The sequence below is a fragment of the Ostrinia nubilalis genome, chromosome 22 (genome assembly GCF_963855985.1).
Source record: "Ostrinia nubilalis chromosome 22, ilOstNubi1.1, whole genome shotgun sequence".
Lineage (NCBI taxonomy): Eukaryota > Metazoa > Arthropoda > Insecta > Lepidoptera > Crambidae > Ostrinia > Ostrinia nubilalis.
This window is the reverse complement of record NC_087109.1, coordinates 6113679-6138242: the sequence shown is the minus strand read 5'-3', so window position 1 is coordinate 6138242 and position 24564 is coordinate 6113679. Positions and strand designations below refer to the sequence as shown.

At 41.3% G+C, this 24564-nt stretch overlaps 1 protein-coding gene across 1 annotated transcript; it reads right to left on the bottom strand.

Annotated features, from left to right (window-relative positions):
* Nucleotides 1-862: 862 nt before the first annotated feature.
* Nucleotides 863-24564, bottom strand: LOC135082990 (uncharacterized). Its single transcript, XM_063977752.1, has 10 exons — nt 24487-24564; nt 23314-23484; nt 22090-22167; nt 15913-16054; nt 15361-15592; nt 11561-11750; nt 9985-10084; nt 2273-2398; nt 1466-1587; nt 863-1015 (listed from the first exon to the last, which is right to left on the bottom strand). The coding sequence occupies exons 1-10, from the start codon at nt 24547-24549 to the stop codon at nt 863-865; spliced, it is 1377 nt and encodes a 458-aa protein (XP_063833822.1). The 5' UTR covers nt 24550-24564.

Below are 24564 nucleotides of genomic sequence, written 5' to 3'. Positions count from 1 at the left end.
CGTTTTGACAACATATAACCCATACAGATATGAATTAACCAAACACGAGTACTTTACGTTTTTAAATGCTTTACGGGTACGCGCTTTACATAGGCGTAAACGGGTGACACAAGCTGAATGCCATTATCACACTTACTTTTTTCCAGTAGACTGGTTTCATCAAATCATACCGATGCCTAACGCCACGTCACCCAGCGAACTGTGGCATGGTTTACAAAAACAACTCAGCCCACTACACGATTTGATGATTTTAAAAATAAAAGGAGAGCCAGTGTCATTTTTGAACCCCACTCCAGGCCGTTACACATTCAGACAGTACAGGGTGGGCTATCGGGCCAGCTACCGAGTAGCCGGGCCCATGCTGACGGCCATAGCGTTTGAGGAAGATTTATTGGATCAACCTTTAAAGCTCACTTATTTATATAATACACAAGTACCAGGGAGGCACACCCACATGAAGTCAAAGGCATTTTATGAGGACGAAAATGTGATTGAAGATTGCGAAGAGTACATGCCTCGGTACTGGGGCTACTTCATTTGTATCAGAAACGTTGACAATTTCAAACATCTGAGATCAAGCGCACTTTTATTTTACAACAACACGTTGTATGGTGTCAGCAGCTTTGTTCTGAAGAAAGGCAACGACAGTATACTGGTCTTCACTGATGTAAGGCCTTATAGCGACTTAATATTAGATATCTGCAGAAGTCCTCACTTCCGTCCTTATTAATGTCATTCTCAACCAGTCGTCATTAGATTAAGTAGGTAGCTAAAGACTATGTTGGTATAATCATTCAAGTGTAGACGACGGATCGAATTGTAATAAATGAGTAAAAAAGTTGTGTTAAGTGTGTTTTATTGATCATTCTCTTGAGGGTAGTTTGAGGGGAGGCGGTGCGCTCTTATGCGGGTAGTGCACGCCGCCGCCGCGCTCGAGTGTGTTCGGGGCGTCGTCGGAGCGCGGGTAGGGGTGGTGGGGGGGCGCGCCCATCCACTGCGGGTACCAGTACAGACCCTGCGAACGGACAATGGACGTGACGTAATGGATAATGATCATGACGTCAGCAGTTGGCGCCAACAACAGGTCCTGTCGATGATTATTTTTCAAAACCGTGCAGCCAAAGTGCTGCTTTTAGGCTTCTCAATTCACCTCTTTCCTCTATGAATGGCGATTAAAGGAACAGCTTAGAATATTGTTTTGTTAGAAACTATTAAAATTATGATGATATTACCTGCCTAGCTCGCACTTATTACGTGTCATTAAGTTATAAATTATTGTTTTTGATTGAAAAAGAGGCTGACAAAGGTGACTTAAGTTTCTTCCGCCACTTCTCAGCACCAGCCCATATGTTGTCCCGAAGTGGTGGTCAGGGCAAGCTATATTTGGGACGTGTATAAGTGCCCTGGAAAGGGCTTAAATGTACTAAATAAACTATGTATTTGAATTATACGGCGAGGTTCGAACCTTGTTCCCCGACCCTTGGCACGTATACCGGTATTCGTTCACAGTGAGTGGGTCGAGGTAGCTGATCCCTGCAATGGAGCCATAGTTCGGTGGGAACATGAACCAGCACCCGTCCAAGGAATCTGGAATGGAAAACAAGTGAATCTGGAATAGAAAACAAGTGGTCCTCCAGAGGCAGTCCTCTGTAAAAAACACGAGTGTGAGTCAAAATCGAGTCTAGGATATAAGGAAAAAAATATTACCAACTCTGTAACCTTTGTGAGAAAAAATAAACATTTTTATTATTTACTAGCGGCCGCCCGCGACTTCATACGCATGGACCCCGTTTTACCACCTTAGGAGTTGAATTTTGCTCGGAAGTTATTCGATTTTTGCTCTCCGTGTTAGTATTTTTTTATTTTACCCTGTCAGGGACAGAAATTAAAAAGAAATTGAAACAAAATAAAGATGTCAGACTTTCGCACAAACGCAATACGGCTTTTTATTTTTGCTCTCTTCGCAACTTTATGAAGAGAATCATACACAAATTACTACTCCCGTTAGCTCTTCGTACTAAGCTAAATTATGCTTGTGTCACGAGTGAGCTCACCACAATCTCAAAATATTTGTGCCACAATAGTCGAGCGGCGGCTGGGATTGAACCCACGTTCCCCGGATCACGTCACGGCCAGTCATACCCCTTCACCGTTCGGCTATCGTGGCTTCTGGGATGGGATCATTCACACAAATGCAAAGCTCAGTTTACGCCTCGCAAACTGTAATGTATCAGCAGTTCAGACAGAAACACACTGTAAAATAATAACTTACACGTAATATTGCCTCCATCAATACTCCCAGACTCGGTGGTCGGCCGGTAGGCCTCAGTGGTTTGTTCAAAGAAAGGCGGTATCGGAGACAGTCCCGTGCCAGGATCACCAGGTATTATAAATGGACCTTGCGAAAAAAATAAGCAATAGGTATGTTTATTTATTTTTTAAATCAATCACACAATAAAAACATTAAAAATTCGAGTTGTCTAAGGCGGGAATCTAATCCACGGTCTTTCGCTTGCCGTTGGGTATGTGGGGTTGATTCCCGCCTGCCTTACGCAATGAAGAATGTTCACTAATTTTGTTTTTTAGCTTTCTGTATTCTCTGTTAAAAATAAAAAATACACGTGAAAGAATTATTTCGATACGTCAATTAGTTTCCAAGATATTGAATTTTAAAAGTGCGGGCGGCGGCCGGCCCGCCATTTTATGCACGTGACGTCATAATTATTACAACGACTGGCTCATATTTGTATGGGTGGAATCTTGCAAACTGAATTAAGACCCACTTCCAGGCAACCGATTAAGCTGAAATTTCGCAAACACATGTGATTTGGATGACCATGCAATATTATGATGACATGGAGCTGATCTGATGATGGAGCTGGAAGGTGGCCATAGGAACTCTATAATAAAACGACTTAAATGCATCGAGTTTGGGCTCGTTCGTTTTGTATTGATGAGTATTTTAATTCTATATAGTAATCGGGGTCTAATGATGGAGCTGGAAGGTAATTCGCAATAAAATGACACAATCGCATCAAGTTTGGGTTTGGTTCAATTTTAATTTCTGTGATGGGTCTGGGTGTTAATATGTATAATAAGTTTGTATTTACAAAAAAAAAATTATTTAAGTATGTTTATATCCGTTTTCTAGTGAGCGGACGCTGTGAATGTACGTCACACGGGGTCACGTGACCGTCGGCGGGACTCAATATTTAAGCGAACTTTGAATGCCTATAAAATCATAACTACTGGGTATTTTTGAATGAAATAAAAACTAATGTATTTGTAAATGTAAAAGCTTAACTGTAACATAGGTTTCAAGTGATTTTGCATACCTAGTAACATTCTCAATTGGATTTTTTCACGTTATTAAAAATTTGGTCCGAGACGCGAAAATTTTAATAACTTTAGTCGTGGTTTCACAATATTCATTTATTGAACTCAAGCTTACGACTAAACAAACTTTTCGTGGCAAACAATCATGGGAATTTACATATTTCCACATAATACAATAGGCTAGCTCAAAATCGACCGTTCACGTTGGCGTCGCGCACCGGGAAGAAGGAAACTTCTCGAAGCTTCCGCGTGAGTCGCGAGACGCGCGGGGGGACTGCCTCGCGCCGATTGGCCGAGGAAAGGGCGCGGCACCATACTTCCGCGTGATTCGCTATTAGACGAGATAGCGTGATAACACTAACGTTGCGTTGTTCGCGCGCGATAACGTTACAAACGTTATGAAATAGCGTTGCCGCGTTACAACCTCCCCCTCTAGTTCAGACGACGCAACGCGGTCTGGACTAGCTTAAAAGTTACGCGGCCTACCTCGCCTACGATTTTCCCTAACAGGCGGATGGATGTGACCAACAAATGGAGTAAGTTGTGAGGTATAACACTTCCCTAACTTCGCTCCAGGCTCTCCCTCCAGGAGGTAAGTGCTGTCACTCAAGACCCTCGATACCTTATACGGGCCGTCACGCCTAGGGTTAAACTTAGGGGTTTGACCTCGATCAGTGTCGTTCAAACCCTGGGTCTTCAGCAAGACCAAATCGCCTACCTTATAGTCGGGCGGCGGCCGACGACCTTCGTCGGCGTATTTCTTCCGGATCGCCTGGGCTTTCTCATGAGCATCTCTAGCGTCGAGGAGTGCGGAGGACAGCTTCCTAAGGTAAGTGGTAATATTAGCTACGAACTTATCATTCTCCACAATCTCCCTCATGTCAGTGAGTGCGTCGGCAGGCGCGCGCAGCTCCCGCCCGAAGGTAAGGAACGCAGGTGAGTACCCAGTACTAGTGCACAATGAGAGTTCATCGCAAACCTCACGGAAGCTATGTGCTCGTCCCACGACGAATGATCTCTGCCCACCAGGATTGCCAGCTGAGGTTTCAGGTCTCTGTTCTTTCTCTCCACAGGATTGGCCTCAGGATGGTAGAATGGCGTCAGGCACTGATCGATCCCGAACGTATTACAGACCTGCTGCATGATCTCGCTAACAAACTGCACGCCATTATCGCTTACCATCCTCCTCGGCACACCGAACCTCAGGAAAACCTCCTCTATAAGGGTCTTGGCACATTCTACGCTGGTGGCATTCTTCAATGCGAAGAGTTCGATCCATCTACTGCAAACATCCTCGACAATCAAAATCCATCGGTTCCCCGCGGGTGTCTCCGGCAAGGGACCGAAAAGGTCGACAGACATTACTTCAAAACGGCGGGCTCCGGCAGGGGACTGAAGAAGGCCGGCTGGCTTGCGGTTATCAGCTTTATACCGCTGACAGGGCACACAATTCTTCACATACTCAGCCACAGTCGCTCTCATACCAGGCCAATAAAATCGTGAACTGATCCGGTGCAGCGTGCGCTCGACTCCCATGTGACCAGCCGTCGGTGCGTCATGGTAATCAGCGAGGACCTTTGCTCTCTCGCTCGTCGGTACAACTAAGCACGCGTCGTCATTCTCGTCGGATTCAAGACCACATCTGTATAAAATTCCATCTGACATCACGTAGCCGCGGTTTGACCACTGTCTCCCCCTAAAGGGTTCGTCTTCCGTCTCCAAGTCGTCTATAATCCTCTTGATCTCAGGGTCCTGAAGCTGCTTCTCGCGCAGGTCGGATGCGCTCTGAGTCGGGAGATCGACCACGGTAAGACACAGGTCACAGCTGGTCTCTTCACTGCACGCGGGTCGCGATAGGGTGTCCGCTACAACGTTGGACTTACCTGGCACATGATCGATGCGCAGGTTGTACTCTTGCAGTGTCAGCGCCCACCTTGCGAGTCTTCCGCTGGGCGACTTGACACTCATCAGCCATCTCAAGGGCTGGTGGTCTGAAATGACAACTACTTCGGAACCCTCGATGTATCCCCGGAACTTCGTGACAGCCCACACAACTGCTAAGGCTTCACGCTCCGTTGTCGTGTAGTTCCTCTCGGCGGCAGTCAGGAGGCGGCTAGCGTACTCAATGGGGCGCTCGTCGGGCCCCTCCCCCTGCATCAAAACTGCCCCGAGGCAATAGCCACTGCTGTCAGTTCGTAGCTTGTACGGCTGGGTCTCATCGGCTTGCCGCAATATCGGCGCCGTCACGAGTAGCTGTCTCAGCTGTTCAAAGGCAGACTGCTGCTCCGGCGCCCACTTCCAGCTGGCGTCCTTCTTTAGCAGCGTCGTCAAAGGCCGGGCAATCTCTGCATAGTTGGGGATGAACCGCCGAAACCAGCTCGTCGTCTGAATAAAACATTTCAGGTGCTTCAGGTTGCTCGGCGGCGGCAGGGACGTAATGGCCTCGGTCTTGGCTGGGTCCACCTGTATTCCTCCTGGAACTATCAGGTGACCTAAAAACTTCACCGAATCTCTGGCGAAAAAACTCTTCTCGCGGTTGATGCGCAAACCAAATAATGCGAGTCTATCAAATACCGCTTCCAGGTCCTCCAGGTGTCGAGAGTACGTGTCAGACAAGACAATCAGGTCGTCGAGGTAGCATAGCACGGAGACGTCGCCCCGGATGTTCGACTTGAACCTGTCCATAAGCCTTTGGAAAGTAGCGCCAGAGTTGCGTAAACCCATGGGCATCCGCTTAAATCGGTACGTACCGACGGGTGTGATAAAGGCGGTCTTATCGCGGTCCTCTTCTGCGACACTCACTTGGAAGTAGCCAGATCTTAAATCTAGCGTGCTCATGAAATTGCTGGTCTTCGCGGCGTGCAGGACATCATCCATCCTCGGCAGAGGGTACCGGTCCGGCTCCGTCACGGCATTGAGTTTGCGATAGTCCACGCAGAGGCGTACGCCGCCATCCTTCTTCGTGACAAGTACGACGTTTGCTGCCCAAGGTGACTCGCACTCCTCAATGATGTCGTCTCTCAGCAACTTATCCAGCTCCTGCTCCAGAAGCTGCCTCTTACCCTGTGACAGTCGGTAAGGTGGAGAAGCGATAGGCTCCTGCTTCTCGTCAGTCTTAATGTGGTGCGTCGCGAAATCCGTAGGCTTGCCATCGGGAGCGAAGCGATTAGCGTGCTCCACCAACAGCTCATTAAGCCTGTCGCGCTGCTCATCACTCAGGTGAACACCTTCATCATCCCTCAGCTTCAGCTTGGTGGCCTCGACACGCATCAGCTCTGCATCGGCGGTAGGGGTAGGTACATGGTCCTTTACAAAGGCATACCGCCGGCCTGGTGTGTCGGCAAAACTCCACGTTGCCTGCTGGATATTGATGAGAATACCTGCATCTCGGATGAAATCGCGTCCTAGAAGCGTCCTCGTATCAGCTCCAGGGATCACCATGAATGTGGTAAATATTTTTCGACCCTGCAGGACGACAGTCACGTCACCTATAAGGACATCGTGTACCTGTCGTGTTCCGTCTGCTAACCCGATCGATCGCTGCGTCTCCATGAAGCGTACGCCGCCGTCCACCAACGTCCGGTACAGCATCGGACTGGCGAGGCAGTTCGTAGCCCCTGTGTCCATGACAGCAACACCGCTATGACCCAAGATCTTGATACGGATCGTCGGTTTGAACTGGTCGAAGTCAACTCCCGCTGTATAAAAAGTAAGATTAGGGAGGAAACAAAAATCGTGAGGCTCACCCTTCACCTGGGCGGAATTAAGCTCACTACCACCTGAAAAACTGGCTTTCGCCTTAAAATCAGCAATTTCTCGAAAATTGCGTAAAACATCGGGTGAGATAGGCATTTCACATCTATCTTGCACACAATTACCACTGTGACACATTTCGGATGCGTTACCCTGCATCCTAGAAAAGTCGCATTTGCCACCCTGTAATATGCCCGAAAAGTTCCGGTTGCCACCCTGTGTGTCCGAAAAATTCCGGTTGCCACCCTGTGTTACAGGTGAACTACGGTTACCACCCTGTGTTACAGGTGAACTACGGTTACCACCCTGTGTTACAGGTGAACTACGGTTACCACCCTGTGTTACAGGTGGACTACGGTTACCACCCCGTGCTGAATTAATATTGCCGGGTTTACAATTTTTAGTGAACAAATTCCCGGTTTCACCCTGTATTGTAAAAACATTCCCGTTTTCACCCTGTATGACGGGAATTTTACGTGATGAGTTACGAGTTTTCGTCTTGTTACGTGATGATAATAATGTTACGGGGGGTTTACAATTATTGTAAAAAGTACGACGGGACCCTAAAGTGTGGAGTTCCGATTGAGACTTCGGACTACACGTCTCACACTTCGATTTGATTACGCCTTGCTGGCCACATCCATAACACCGTATTGTACTATTATTACGCGAACTATTATTATTAAAATTACGTTCGGAGTTGTCTTTGCTCGTGGAAGTTTTGTTATTTCGCTCACGGTTACGACAATTATCTACTTGATGACCAAATACTTTACAAAAAGAACAACGTAAACGATTACGTCCCTGTGTTTTTGCGTCATTTGAACTAGAGGTCGAGTGTGTAGGTGTGTTATCAGTTAGCGGAGAACTACTTACGGTTTTCTGGATGGAATAGGTACTTGTGGTGCCGCGTGGACCTTTACCTGCGTCCCCTTGCGTTACCTCGGCGATAGACTCCTCGATATCGCGGGCCCTATCCACCAATACGTCTAACGACACAACACTTTTGCGGGTTACGCGTTTACGCACTCGTCGGTCAAGTAGACCGTAGACAATGTCAATCTGCAGACACTCGTTCAGTTCGTATGGAAGTTTAGCTATCAACGCTCTCGTCTTCGAGATAAACACGTCGCATCGTTGCTGTCCTTGCTCTTGCGCGAATATTTCGCGAAGGATTTTGTAGGTCGGTCGTGCGGCGCCGTACATGCCTCGTAGGCGCGCGACCCCGTCGTCCCAGGTGTAGACGGAGTTCTTGACCCCTCGCCACCACACAGCTGCATCATCCACCAGCAGGATGGGGAGACCGCGCAGCGCGTGCTCGTCGCTCACGCTCAGGCACTCCTTGTATGTAGTGACGGCGTCCAGAAATGCTTCCAACTTGTCGGCGTCGTCCGCTCGCCCATCGAAACGTGCCGTGCATTTTGCGAACGACCCGCCTCGGAACTGCGACTCGGATGTCGACATCGGTGGCGACTGGGGCGGTACTGCCGGCCCCGTGCTCGTCGTGCTCGTGGTGCTCAGCGTCGTCAGTAGGTTCTCGAAGAGGATGCGGTTGGCCTCCTGTTGGGACCGTGCGAAGGCCGACAGGAGGGAGGACACCTGCGACTCGGTCATGAACGGGCCCGCGGCGCTGCCGCCGGGCGCGGTCGGAGCCGCTGTCGCTTGCCGGTCGGCGCCGTGCTGAGCGACCCCCTGGTCGCCCGCGGCTGCCGATGCCGTTGCCGCCGAGTGGTCGTCGTGGTCGTCGCGGTTGCCTGCGACCCCACACTTGGATCGCGTCGCGGAAGCCATCGTTCACTCGTAAAGTTCGAGATTGCACTGTTTTCACGCCGGTAAAAACAGGTTTCGACACGTTACTGCACCCACGGTGGGTACTTTGCCGGTACTGTTCGTAGGTTAAGGCCTCGAGTTGGGCGTCATTTTAGTCGTGGTTTCACAATATTCATTTATTGAACTCAAGCTTACGACTAAACAAACTTTTCGTGGCAAACAATCATGGGAATTTACATATTTCCACATAATACAATAGGCTAGCTCAAAATCGACCGTTCACGTTGGCGTCGCGCACCGGGAAGAAGGAAACTTCTCGAAGCTTCCGCGTGAGTCGCGAGACGCGCGGGGGGACTGCCTCGCGCCGATTGGCCGAGGAAAGGGCGCGGCACCATACTTCCGCGTGATTCGCTATTAGACGAGATAGCGTGATAACACTAACGTTGCGTTGTTCGCGCGCGATAACGTTACAAACGTTATGAAATAGCGTTGCCGCGTTACATAACTAAATTCTAGGGCCTGTTTTCTACAAAAGCGGATACAAAAGATTACATGCTCATAAAATGCTTAATATTAGCAATGTTTCGACACACAGAGTTTTATACATTTTTCGCTTTACGTTTTGGCCGTGTACCTACACACACAACTACAATTTTAAATAAGCAAAGCGAAAGTTAAAAAAAATAAAAATATCCTAGTGCCTTCTTGTGATGCGGATTTAGCATTTCATTAGTGCCGAAATCCGCATCACAGAAAAAAGGCACATAGGTAGGGTTGCCAGGTCCAAAACACAAAAGCCGGACTCTGTGCTTCATTTGGCCGGACATTTTACCCTAAATGTGTCGGACATTTTTGCAATTAGTGTCATATAAATAATATTACAAGTGAGTACTATCATCATCGGTTGCCTAACAATCGTGAAGCGTGAGCTAGATATTATTCTGTAGCTCGACTTTCAAAAGCCGGACAGGCCGGACAAGCCAATATTTGGCCGGACAAGACCGTAAATGGCCAAACATGTCCGGCTGAAGCCGGACACCTGGCAACCCTACCATAGGGAAGGCCTTTCCCAGCAGTCTTTGAAACAAAAAGGCGGCTCTGCCATTGAGTGCCACGTAATCATACCTCCGTAGAAATTGGTGTTGTTCCACTCGCAGACATGGTGGTCGCACGTGAGCGGGGAGTAAGGTTCCTTCGTATAGTAAGTGTGGCCGTTGGGCAACAACTGCCAAACAAAAACAACACAAAAGTAAGCCCATAACGAAGTGGTGAGGAAAATTAAACAAGCAATTTCGATTATTACAAATTAGAAACTGACCAAACTAAGCCTAGGCGCAGACCACCAACTTTTGGTTGGCCGATAGTTGGGCCCGATTTTAATTTCTATGAAGTATCATACATCTCCATACGGATGATTACCAGCCCGATCCAACTATCCAACAAAACAAAAAATCGGTGGTCTGCGCCTAGGCTAAAAGTCTGTCAGGGATCGAAGCGTTCACAGCATCTTCCACTATCTCCCTATTGGCAGTCTGTCTGGAACAGTCGGACCTACTATAATAAGGCTCGGCGCAAATGGGCCACCGACCACAGCCACCGGTGGCTATCGCGCGCTACCGCCACATTTCGAGTGTCAGAAGCGAGCGACAGCCACCGGTGTTTGGAAGCCGCCACATTTCATAACCCGCTCGTTGCTAAGCAGCCTGAAACTAAATAAATTATACAGTGTGAGTCACGTTAAAGTGTACATATGAAAATAGATAAAACTAGACCTATTTTTATCGATAAAAAAGAGGTCAATTTTTTTTTTATAATTTTTTTTCTTTCAATTACTTATTGTAAAGAAAACGTAATAACTTTTAAACTAAGCGGTATATCCTGATAAAATAAAAACAGTTATAATGCTAAATAACAGGTGATACTAAAAAATTACATAAAATACACAAAAAAAGGCCAACAAATAATAAAAAAATGATAATTTTTGAAAAAAATCTGCTTTTAAATTCGTGTTTTTTTGGAATTTTTGGTTATTTTATAAATTTCTCAAAAAATTGCCCCTATAACCGGTGGTTTTTATTACTTTGTACTTATATGGCTCTAGATTTGTAATTTTGATAAAGACAAGTTAGATTTCAAATAAAAACAAATGATTTCGAAGAAAATAAGCATTTCAGTTAAAATTAAAATTGTCTCTACCTGTAGCGGAGAATAATGTTGTGGCAGGCCTTTGTTCAAACGATCATAGCAAATGTTGTAATAGGGATAGAGACATGCGATTTTTGGTTTTACGAAGGTAATACGATAGAGAATAATACAAAGTAATAAAAACCACCGGTTATAGGGGCATTTTTTGGAGAAATTTATCAAATAACCAAAAAAAACACGAATTTAAAAGCAGATTTTTTCAAAAAGTATGATTTTTTATTATTTGTTGGCCTTTTTGTGTATTTTATGTATTTTTTTAGTATCACCTGTTATTTAGCATTATTACTGTTTTTATTTTATCAAGATATGCCGCTTAGTTTAAAAGTTATTACGTTTTCTTTACAATAAGTAATTGGAAGAAAAAAAATGATATAAAAAATAAATAAAAAATCTCAAAAAAAAATTGACCTCTTTTTTGTCGATAAAAATAGGTCTAGTTTCATCAATTTAATATGTACACTTTAACGTGACTCACACTGTATATTTAGAGACTTACCAGAAGATAGTCGTGGTGTCTGAACCTTATGCCTTGGATGTTAAAGTCCAGAATGAAGGAGCCCGAGGTGATGATGCAGGATGCGGCCGTCAGCGGTGGAAGCTTGTACATTTCAGTGCCGCACTTGACTATGGCCTTGGGCAGCGTGGACACGTCACGGATATGCTGAAGATTCTTCTTGAAAGGGAATCTGAGAGTAATACCTACGTTAATAACACCTCCAAGAGTAAATATTTTTTTGAAAAAACAAAATCCCAACTGCGTAAAAAGGAACTAAAAAGATAAAAACAAGAGGACTTAGTGTTCACAAATTGCAGTCGGAGGCATCAATGACTAATTCTTTTGTTGGTGATTTTGATACCTCCGACTGCATTTGTGAACACTAAGGTGTCTTGTTTTTATTTTATTTTAATCTTTTTAGTTAAGTACCATACATTTTTGTAAGCTACTTAAAAACCCTTTATTTTCATATCCCACTCGATAGGTTTTAAGAAAAAAAAATTTTTCGACGACATTATGGCGTCTAAAATCCGCCATTCAGAGCCCCGATTACGGTAACTTTTAACGTTTCCAATCCAGACGCGCTTCATCGATTCTGCGATACGATTGGTCAAAACAGCTGACGTACGCTGTTGAACGACCAATCGGATCGCAGAATCGAGAAGCGTGTCTGGATTGGAGACGTTAAAAATTACCGTAATCGGGGCTCTGATTTCTTCAAAATATAGCCAGTGTGACGAAGAATCTAACGACACCTCTCACGCTAAAATCGGTCAAGCCGTTTAGGCTGTAGGCGCACGGCCAAAGAAATATAACAACATACATACACTCGAAAAACATAACCCTCCTTCTGGCGCAGTCGGGTAAAAATTGGAACCCACTGCGTTCAAGCGATTCTTAACGCCGCTATGTCATCGTTTGTCGACATATTTAACAACATTGGTGACCACTCGATTACAATTAGCAACTTTTCATAACATTCCTTCAAACAATGCTAATAGAATGCATAAATAAACAATTAACAATATAAAATGGGTTGCATATTTATTACAAATTCAATACAACTTTGTATTGCCGTTTATTTAGAAGTATGTTATTTTCGCTATTAGTTTTCTTGCTTTTGCCTGCGCTCGTCGTCACTTATAACACACCAAAAAAAACAGAAACGAAAAAAGTAAACGTCACAAAGCCCAAATGTGAAGAGGTCAAATACACTGACGGCTACGACAGTTTGGACTCATTTTTCAACGACAGAATTGCGATGATCGTCGATCCCAAAGGCCGCTTCCGAACCCCCGGCATATTTATCGATTTCCACTTGATTCTGACGTCCTACGTACCATTTAGACAGCTCAGACTTGCCAATACCCCTTTGAACAGTTTCGAAGTTTGCATATTCAAGGGAAGAGACGGCTACGGTTATTTCTATGCGAGTACACACAGAATGATTTGTGCAAGGCAAATTATACCTTACCCGGAAGAAGAGCTATTGAGGTGGAAGCATTCTCACGGTCACAATATGTCCATTCGTCCGCGGCATGACCTCATGATAGTAAGGACGAATCCAAGAGAGTATGCCATTAGAAGTGGGTTTAGCTGGATTTATTGGGATTACATAGGATTCAAATTTCCGAGTCCAGTTCATGTTGCGAAGCAGCATTACATGTTGAAGGATAATTATTTGACAATTGCGTCGTTGGGGTTTACGAGCTACGACCTTATGAGGGACAGTGATACGCTGCTATCCCGTTCGTATTTTGCCGAGTACGCGGTGACGGACTGCGACGAATGGCTACCACGCTGGTGGGGGCACTACATATGCCTCAACAATTTGGATAATCTCAAGGGAGTTGGTTCCGGGGCGTTTTTGGTCCACCAAAATACATTGTATGGGATTGGAAGCTTCATGCTGACGAAAGGGAACTACAGTATCCTTGTATTCACAGATGTGCGCAAGTACTACAGAATGCTTGGGACTGCATGCCATGAGTTTGAAGCTACTAATATCAAACGCACACAGGCTTACGATAGAGACGACTTCTTTTATTACAGTCACCACAAACGCATAAAGCCTTTTTATCAATTGTTTTCATACGCATAACACGTTCAATATTTGAATCAAATAAAAAGGTTTAGTTTTCAAATAAATAGGTATGTTAATAATGTGAAGTGATAAGACCGCCTAAATTGTACCTCCTCTTTTTGTATAACGTTATTTTCTCGTTTTGTGGGGTGTTCAATAAAGTGTGAATCTTTAGTTTGCTATTTAAAGTTTGTTGGCATGAACACAACTTCACCCCAGATCATCATCATATCAGTCTGTATCATCCAGCCGGTGCCAGCTATGTTATTTAGGTCATCGGTCCATCGAGCAATTGCGCCTGTCTACCATTCTACTCTAATTTTGCGAAGAACCCGTTTCGCGTCGGATCTCCAACAGATATGGCACCCACTATCATACGACCCAGAATGGTCTAGTGCCCCCTTCCCGTTGATAGTACTAAAACTCATGAGCTATGCTACTAATCGAACCCCCTTCCCTCTCGCGTGACATAGCATATCAGTGGCCAATGAGTGGGCATTGGCATTCACATCACTGCAGTATCCAGCCAAATGCCCTTGTTTAAGTTTTAGACTAAGAGCTGGTGAACGCCAGACCTACGTCATTTTATAAAAGCTGAAAGTTTGTCAGCGTATGCTCCCAATATGTATAGGATAGACTGTTGGTGAATTATGAAGTTTAAGCCTAACTTTTACGGTGGCTTTTTCTGTATATTCAATACATTGTATAGCCTGACCAGGAACATAAAAACCCTCGCCATGTTGCGGAAAACTAATGGTACTAATTTCTTTTAATGGCAACAGTAACTGAAAACTTCATTGACATGTCACCTTGCATGTCAGTCTATTGCTGTCAAAGTGTAAACAAACTTTATTTTAAATGTGCGCAATTGATTTTGTGAATTAAATTGCTAAAATCTTTTTATAGTCGTGAAAGAAAAGTGGTTCACAATGTGTTAAAGTATTTGTCGAAGAGAAATACTAAGGGTTCGGACAATATTTTCAGTGAATAATGTTTCCGACAAAGGTTGTCAAATTGACTGACATGTTTATCGTATAGTACAGTCCACTATGTAAATTAGCTGTGGTTTGTTTCAACTACCTATTTTAATTTTTTTTGTCACTTTCTAAGTATTGAATTTTATGGAATTGGGAATGAAGTACCGAGTTTGAAGCGTTCATGAGCAGACATTGCAGTTGAATATTCAAGTTCTGAATTTGATTATTGATGAATAATAAAATAAATCCTACTAGCTCGATTGATGGTTTAATTTAATTTATTTAAACCAGGTTACCTATAATAATATTTTTTCGTTAATTTATGAAAATATCAAATTAGCCCGAAATCCTAAATCCTGATACATAAAGTTAGCCTATTAATTTAACACAGGTACGACTGTACTCAGTGTTGCACTATCAAATGCAATTGACGCGCCTCTATGCCAGGGTTTTTATGTTCCTGGTCAGGCTATAATTCTACTTACGTTATACCATAAAATCTGATTATTATGTATAATATTTGGGCAATGATTAGAAGTTGTTTCCACATCAGCCAGGCAATTTTGACAGTTCCAACTCCTTGCCAGACAGTTTTTTAGGATCGCTGCCAAAGCCACGATGACCCAAACTTCATGATTCACCAACATTCTATCCTATATTGGCTATAAGCTGACAAACTTTCAGCTTTTATAAAATGACGTAGGTCTGGCGTTCACCAGCTCTTAGTCTATTTTACTTACCTAAAAATGCAAACCCTTAAGTGGCACTCCAGCCCGTGAATGTAATTGTCAGTTTGGAACACGACATTGGGGTCTTCCTCAAGGTAGTATTTTGTGTCGTCCATCATATGTACGAAGCCGAGAAAATGGAACGCTCTGCCCTTGCAGTAGGGCGCTGGGCCCCTCCCCATGTTGTATATATCGCTGTATATCTCCGATATAAATAAGTATACGTTTCTTCCGCAGTAGAATTCTGTAATAGTCACACGACTTTTATATGCAGGTGAATAGGGACTTAGGGAGTAGTGTTAGAGCTTACTTAATCGCTTGAAAGTTGTAAGAGTGTCAATTAATACATTTAAAAACAATATTACTTTATATCCTTAAAGTAATCCACTAAATTAATTTGGCATTCCGCGAATCTGTCGTTACAAGTCTGTCTTATTACATTTCTGACTAAAAATCATTAAATTATGCACAGTTTCCCATCACCCAAGCATCCCTACTTCGAACCGTTTTCGAGAAATAAATCTTTGCTCTGCAAAATTTTTTGGTCCACCCTGTATATCATACCTTGACTCAAATAGAACTCCGCTGGCACCGCGCCGCCCGCGGCCGAATTGTAAGTGGCAACCCTTTCAGTCTTAATGGCGTTATGGTTGTCGTACATAGTCAACATGTTGTCTATGGCGTCATCCAGAGCAATTAGAAGCACCTGCGATAGTAGAATCAAGGTTTAAAATTATGGCATTATGTTGTTATACATAAGTCCGATTTTGCAACAAAAAATTATACAGAACCCGGTCGAGTTAACTGCGCACCTAGCAGCCGTAATGTCTGTCACATCGACGCTCTGGTACAGGGATGTTAAGAGCCATTTCACAAAAATATTCCGCGCGAATTTAGGTAAAAGCTGTCAACGCAACGTCAAAAGAGTAAAAAGAACGCTGAAATGGACAAAAAAATCTTGAGCCGTGACTGTATTAAGACTTGATTTAAGTTATTAATTTTAAGGTACAATGAGGTATTCAAACTTGATAAATTAATTTAAATTTTTAATAGAGTTTAATAAGTCTTTTATATTTCTATTCATAATGAAACACGAATAGGTATAATATGTAAAAAATATATTAAGTACAAAATAAAGACAGTCACATAGTGAAAAAAAAATCTGCCCCCTTACAGCTCCATCATCGGACCCTGGATACGAAATATTCGTCAAGGCGAATCACACAAGCCCAAACTCCATAGGGTTCTATTGTTTTGTTACGGAGGTGGCTATTGCATCTCCTCCAGATCCATTATCAGACAGAGCTAAGAAATAAATAAATAAATATTATTATAAGTAAACAAATAACTAAAATAATTCATCTTACTATCTTACTTCTTACTAGTCTTACTAATGTTATAAATACGAAAGTTTGTGTGGATGTCTGGATGTTTGTTATACTTTCACGCAAAAACTACTGAACAGATTTTGATGAAACTTTACAGTACAGTACAGCAGTACTAGGCAGTCTGTGTTCAACTATCACTCGGGTCGGAAGTTCCTATCGCAAGACCTTTCGTTCACTCAGTTCCGATACGACTCTAGTGCTGTGTGTAATTATTTTCGTGAATACACTGAGTTTATTAATTTCTACGAGTGGATTTCATTTTGCCTGAGACCTACGCCATGAACCCTGAACCAGAAGACCCTGTCGCCAGCGACAGCGACGCTCATCCATCCCTGTGGTCGACCAGAATAACAATGTATAGGCTATAATTTATGACGATCTGTGACAAACAAAATTTCAAGCGGGTGAAGCCGCGGGCAATACTACATATTTCATACTAGCTTTTTGCCCGCGACTTCTTCTGCGATGAAGTGGAAAATGGTTCTAATAGAATTAAAATATTCTAAGAAAAATAATTTTGTTAAATAATTATATTTTTTGATATAAAATCTACAAATTATTATGTTTAAATATTTGAATACTTACAAAATTATGAGATCTTTCTAAAACAAAATTAAAACACTAAACCTTCCGCAGATTTCTTTGTAAACAATGTTTTTTTGTTTTTCCTTCAGGTGCTAAAATCACCAGGCTATTGTGTGCGCATACTCTGGAGTATTCCACATACAACTGGTCGTCGGAGAAGCATAGATTTTCATTAAGTCTACTCCCGCTACCATATGGAACTCCGCTAAAACTCGTGAGGGCGCCAACACTTGCTTTTTATCGAAAATTAGTATGAGCAGCTGCGCACGCGGTTGCCCGTTGCAGGCTCTATGCAACCACACTATTTTAAACCGTGGTCCCTAAGCATGAGATGGGAAACTGCACTCTCTTGAATTCTCTTGAATTTGATGGTGTTAGGGGAATCCTAGGAATGAATACAGACTTTCCAATGGAATCTCCTCATCAATATTGCGAAATTGCGAGTTGCAATGCAATGTTACGTTTTCACTTGTTATTTTATTGTAATCTGACCTTGATTTTTCAAACACGTGTCAAAAAAAAATAATTTAAATCAAAAGTACTAAGGAATATTTCATTGATATCAACTTAGAAACAAGCACAGATCACAGAAACTAAAGGGAAATGTGACAAGGGACAAATTGGAACATATTGCTTGTGAAAGCAATGATGACAGTAGCGACGTCATTATGTAAACAGTTTATATTGCTTGCATAGTACTAAAGATTATTCGAACGGTGAATACTGATACCGCAGTGAATAATGAGCACATAATTTGATTTCTTTGTGTGTGTGAATTTCTAATACGACACTGAGTTTCGAACTCAGCGCATTACTTAGCATCTCTCTATATTTCGGGTGTGTAATGTATGATATAACTACATATCATATAATACTTAGAGGATATAACATCAAATTATATAAAATCGTTTAATATAATAATTATTTACTATAATAAACGAATAATATAATTTTAAAACGAATAATTTTAAGACATATAACTATTAGCTGATATAAAATGGTTTGATATAATGAATATTTTCTATAAAACTTACAATGTATACTATTTAAAACAAATAACATTCAAATCATATAAAAATAAAATGTCGAACAATCAAATGAGATACAATTCTTTTCCTATAAAACTTAAATCATATAACAATAATAATTTTGTATAAAGTTCATTTGTTATAATAAGCATTGCATGCAGCAAGCAAGCAAGCAAGCGAGCAAGCAAGCAAGCTAGCAAGCAAGCTAGCATGCAGGCAAGCAAGCAGGCAAGCAAGCTAGCAAGCAGGCAAGCAAGCAGGCAAGCAAGCAAGCAAGCAAGCAAGCAAGCAAGCAAGCATGCAAACAGGCAAGCAAGCAAGCAGGCAAGCAGGCAAGCAAGCAAGCAAGCAGGCATGCAGGCATGCAGGCATGCAGCATGCAAATTTGACTAAAAACTTGAGACTTCTGTCACGGCTCCGGCACTGCGGGGCTCTGGCGGTCCCTCGCGTACTAATCGTCGCAGATGGCTTTCGCTCGACACCGCGTCTTCGGCTTGCTGGCCGGCTTCGCCGGCCAGCCTCAGCCGCGGCGCCTCGCTTCCAGCCACCTGCTCCTCAGCCCGCGGGCCGCCTCGCCCCTCAGTGCCTACGCGCTTCTAAATTACACTCTAGGGGTAGGGCAGACAAGACTACGTGGAGTCGGTTTTACGGCGATTCGTTTTTGCCACTAAAGTCATTTATAAGTCAAGAAAAAAAAGAACATACTTAAAGTTATCTATATCTCTCAGAAATTATATCAATTAAAGTGTATAACAAATAATATTTATTACAAGTAATGGTTATGTGAAATAATATTTATATTAAACAAAATTACATCAAATGAGTCTTAGATTAAGTAAGGTTTATATCAAATGTCTTTATGCGTTGTGATTGGTATCTGAAATGATATTATTAGAAATGATTTATTATATGAAGTAAACATTATATGTTAAAAAATTATATCAAGTGTTATTATAACATACGTTTATTATACAATATGAACGTTATTGAAATGAATTTATATCATATAAACTTATATAAACTGTCACGCACCCCTATATTTCTATGGAACCAAGTTATCTCCAAAATAACATTCCACACCTTTTTAACATAGTCAGGTAATAATTTTAATAAAATACGAAGCACGTCATCTATCAATAGGATATATGTATATTTTAGAAGTTAATAAATTATGCATAAAATATAAACACTAGAAGTTTAGTTAAATCGTAGAATTTCTGAAAAACAAGTACTAAAATCGTACTGAAAAAAAAGTATTAATATGTTATCTAATTTATTTATTAAACGTCGAATTTTATCAAAGATTTTGTACTAAAGTTTTTGAAAATATTTTATAGGCTACATAGAAAAAAATTAGGATTCTAAATCGTGAAAGAATTTTTTTTCGGAGCCTATTGCGTCCAAACAAACAAACAAACAATTAAATCTTTCTTCTTTTATTAATATAGATTTAACAACAAAGCTTCCCTCTCGAAACAAAACGCTTCTTTTTCTTCTTCACGAAACAAAACTCAAAGCGGATAAATAAATAAACAAATCTTTGAACGATTTCACAGCGCCATCTAGTTCAAAAGTAGGCCACCAATATGCTTGTGTTAAGGGTGCTAGCATAATGCATATACTTTTTTATAATTTATTTATTAAATTAAATACATGGTACCTACATATTATGGATTACTAATGTTTGGCCAAAAAACGTTTCCCGAATTATCACATCGCAAACAACGTTTCGCAAATTTTCTTTTGGCAAATTCTCATTTGGCAAAACAACTTATCGCAAACTTTTAATTCGCAAATGTCATTTTTAGCATATTATTGTTTCGCAAATTATTGTTTGGCAAAGTATGTTTTGCCAAATGCTTCATTTGGCAAAAATATTTCACGATAAACTAATTTACAAAATAATTTGATTGGTGCATAGAATGGAATATAAATTAGCTTGTGGTTATTATTTTGTTTAGTGGGTAGTTAATATAAAATTTGTTCTAAATTAATTTTCTTATTTCATTATTTTTATCGAAATTTCCAAAATAGAGGTGATTCTAGGATTCTTCATTAAGGGTCACTGTTGTAACCTAACCTAACCTACTATTTTCTGCAATACCTACTTTTTGCAACCATACTATTTTCTGCAATCTCTTTGTTTTACATAACATTCATGTGAAAACCATGATCATGTGCCTTATGCTTTGATTTGTGGGTAACGGTGGGTAAGTATGTGAAGTGTCAATTTGACCAAACAAATTATTTGGGATATAATATTTGACAAAATAAAACATTTGCTATATAAACATTTGCCAAGTAAAATTTTGCCAAATGATAATTTGATCAAATGAATTAGTTGCGAAAAGTACAGTTGCTAAAAGTTCATTTGGGAAATGAAACTTTGGCGATAAGTTGTTTGCGAAGTGAAATTTGGCGAAAAGTAATTTGGCCAAACGGAAGGATACCACATATTATACATAGTTACACCCAGATCCGTCAAAGAAATTAAAATTCATCATTTCAATTTCTGCTCGGCCGGCCGATTCGAAACAGCCTCTCGGCATAGTATCAAATGTATTTGGTCGCCGTACAAATCACCGCTTTACGACACGAACGTACGTAAACGTCACGTCGGGAAAAATGACACAGGTCCTGCCTTGACGGGCGGCTTGCGCATTGTAATTTATACTGATATTCACATCAATATTTTGACAAAGTGATTACTAATATTTAAACAATAACTGTAGAAATCAATTCTACAATGAATATTCTTTATTTTGGGATACTTTTATTGCAGTTATTGCTGTGTTTTTAAACCAAAAACCACGATCAAAATGTGACGTTAATCTTCAAATTTGCCAAATTATTTTTAGATTTTACTCAATAATGGTAATGAAATTCAAGAATCTATTTCATTAATGGACTACAAGAATATATGTCCGATGATTACTATATATTTTTAAGCTTATTATATGAGCATAAATAATAGATACAGGACTTTGAAAATGAGTCTGCGGCAATTTTTCCGTAAAATGGTTGTGGGAGATGGGGCACTGTGAATTAGGCAAAAGAGTTTTAGGAAATCCGTTTCATTAATGGTCAACACCAAGGATTGACCTATCTTTCGCAGTTATTAAATAATCTCTGGGTGTTGCTTAAGATAGTAATTCATGCTTCCAAAATCTTAGAAATTCGCACGAAAATGTAAAATGGCTCTTAAGGATATAAAGTTTCGGTTATGGATACGGTTACGGGTATTAGAATAATATTATACCGGTTTCGGATTATCCGAAAGTTTCTTATAATTTTAGTTAACTACGAATATTAGAATTTTAAAAAGGTAAAATTCAAATAACTATCAATATGTACTACTATGACGACGACACGTATGATAAAGGTAAAACAGGCGAGGATATTGTATGGTGCCAGGGAATGCCAGACAAGTAACAAAATTAAATATTTAAAAAAAATTAAGATTTAGACTCTGCCTTTATCCGAAACTTTTGAATCGGTTTCAGTTACGGATATTTTTTTATTTCGGATATCCGATAGTTTCGGTCACGGTTACGGGGCGAACGGGGGTTTGCAGGTAAGTGGGAGGAAGAGTCGCATTGCAGCGAAGTGCGCAGTTAAAGTTTAACCAAAACATCGCGTGCAGCCTGCGTGCGCGATGGCGATGGCGACCAGTAGAAATCATTAAGATCGCAATCACCATATTGCAAGGATACAAGTACTTATATTTTGCTTTTACTTACTTTCAGTTCCTTAATATGCATGTGGACAAACCTCCCAAGGTGGTCCGTGGCAATATGCACGTGTTCATTTATTATGTACTGAAACAGAAACAATACATTACCTACAATATTTCTCAATGAGGGCTATCGTTTTTATACTTAACAGTTGGCACCCCTGGCGATTGACAGGACCTTACTCTACAGTTGCGCCATCTTGATGAGTGCAAATGCGATAGTCCTCCTGCCACTTTAGCGCTCACCAGTTGGTGCCACTGTCTTCGCTACTAGCAAGTGACAGGACCTTACTCTACAGTGGCGCTAACTGGTGAGCGCTAAAACGATAGCCCTCATTGATTGTGGTCAAATACCTGCCTTGTTATGCACAAAAAAAAAAGTTGACAACACAAGTAACACAACCTTATTAAAATTACTTATAACAAGGACGAGTTGCGAACATTATTGGCTACTTTAGGTGTCACGAAATATTTGACGCAAATATACTTATTTATTAGTAAAATAAAATTTACCTACATCAGTTTGACTTAATCCTAATTTATTTGTATTAATTTAGAAATTACCAATAGTCCCGCTATTTAACCTCTCTAAATTAACGAATTAATATGCTTGTATTACCTACGAGTGGGTTCACCACAATAGTCCAGCGACGGGGTTCGAAATAAGGATAATTTCGATAGAACGATTACTCGATAGGATCGCATTCAGCGATTTGTTGTCGTAAGTTTTGTTACGTGAATAAGCCTACTGATGGGTTATTCAAACTACGTATTTCTCCGTTCCGTTCTGCCTTGGTGGAAACCGGGCCTTAGTCATAAGATCTCGGTCGTCCTCACGTTCTGACCTCCTGTCTTCTCCGAAGTATAACCATTGGGTTTTAACTTTATAGCCGAACGTCCACCGCCGGCTAAACTAAACGAAAACTAAACTCGGTGAACTAAGCTAAGCTAAACTAGAACTATGTTGTCCGTCCACCAATAAATAAGCTAAAACTACGTTAGTGATGGTCAGTTTGTGCTAGAACGTCGAGTTAACCGAGCTAAGTTAGTTCCACGTAACTGGGGCATTTCACGTAGCTTAGCTGGCATAGTTTGCTGTGGACGCACATGTATGAAAAACTGGCTCAACTATACGAGCTAAGCTAAACTAACTTAGTTTAGCCGGCGGTGGACGTTCGGTTTTTATCTGCTAAACAACTTTAACCTCAATGATAAAGACATAAGATCTCACCTGGTCTTCCGCACGTTTCACCTTCATCATTTCAAGCTGGTAGTGGGCCAAGTGGTCAAGTTTGTCTGTGGGGTCGTGGCCATAAATCTCGTACGCGTCTATCACCATCGCCAAGGTGAGGTTCTCGCTTGGCTCTTGGCAACATGGGTGATTACGGATGTTGTATGCTTTCTAAACAACAGATTAAATTAGAATCTTGATTCACTTGATTGTTAATTCTTTCTTTATTAACTGTAAATCTCTCCTTCATCATCTTACATATTATAAGCGAGTTTTAGACTAGCAATAAAACTTGCAGAAGTTGACTTCCGCAAGCTGTCACCACTATGTAAATCTTGCAGAAGTTGTCTTGCCACAGCTATACAGGGTGCTAGGTAAATGGGTATATGAGCCGACACTAGCCCATGTTAACATGGGCATATAAATGATATGGTGAAGTCAGAAATTTGATATAACATCATTTTAATTTTTTTAATTTTCATACAAAATAAATTTTATAAAATCCGATTTGTATGAAAATTAAAATAATTAAAATGGAGATATCAATTTTCTGACTTCACCATACCATTTAAATGCCAATGTTAACATGGGCTAGTGTCGGCTCATATACCCATTTACCTAACACCCTGTATAAAGTGGTAAACAGCTTGCGGAAGTCAACTTTTGCAAATATTGCAAGTCTAAACCTCGCAATAGACATGATACAGTTAGCGTCAAATAGTTTGTGACACCTAAAGTACCTAGTCAATAAGTTGACAACACAACCTTATTCCAATTGTAACAAAGACGTGTTGCGAACTCATTGGCTACTTTGGGTGACTATTAGATGCTGACTGTACCAGGAACATACAGGAACGCTGTAAAATTTTGGAGGAATCGCATTCTAAATTGACATTTACGTGAAAGAATTAAATAAATCTTTCAACTATAGGTTTTTTTTTATCTACATCGGGGAAGGTACACATTACATAGAATGATAGACTTATGCCCACCATCAATCCCTAATTTTTAAGTGACCCTTAAGTAAACAAAATGACTATTAAGTGTTACCATAGGGGTCACTTAAAAATTAGGGATTGATGGTGAAAATGGGCAGTAAAATTCGATACTACCTAGACATAAAAATAATACACTAACATTATCTCTAGAACGATAGCAATATTAAATACTTACAGTCACAGTAAAAAAATATGATAGTAATACAAAACTTAAAACACAGTAAGGCGCCATAACCATCAGCGTCTGACTGTA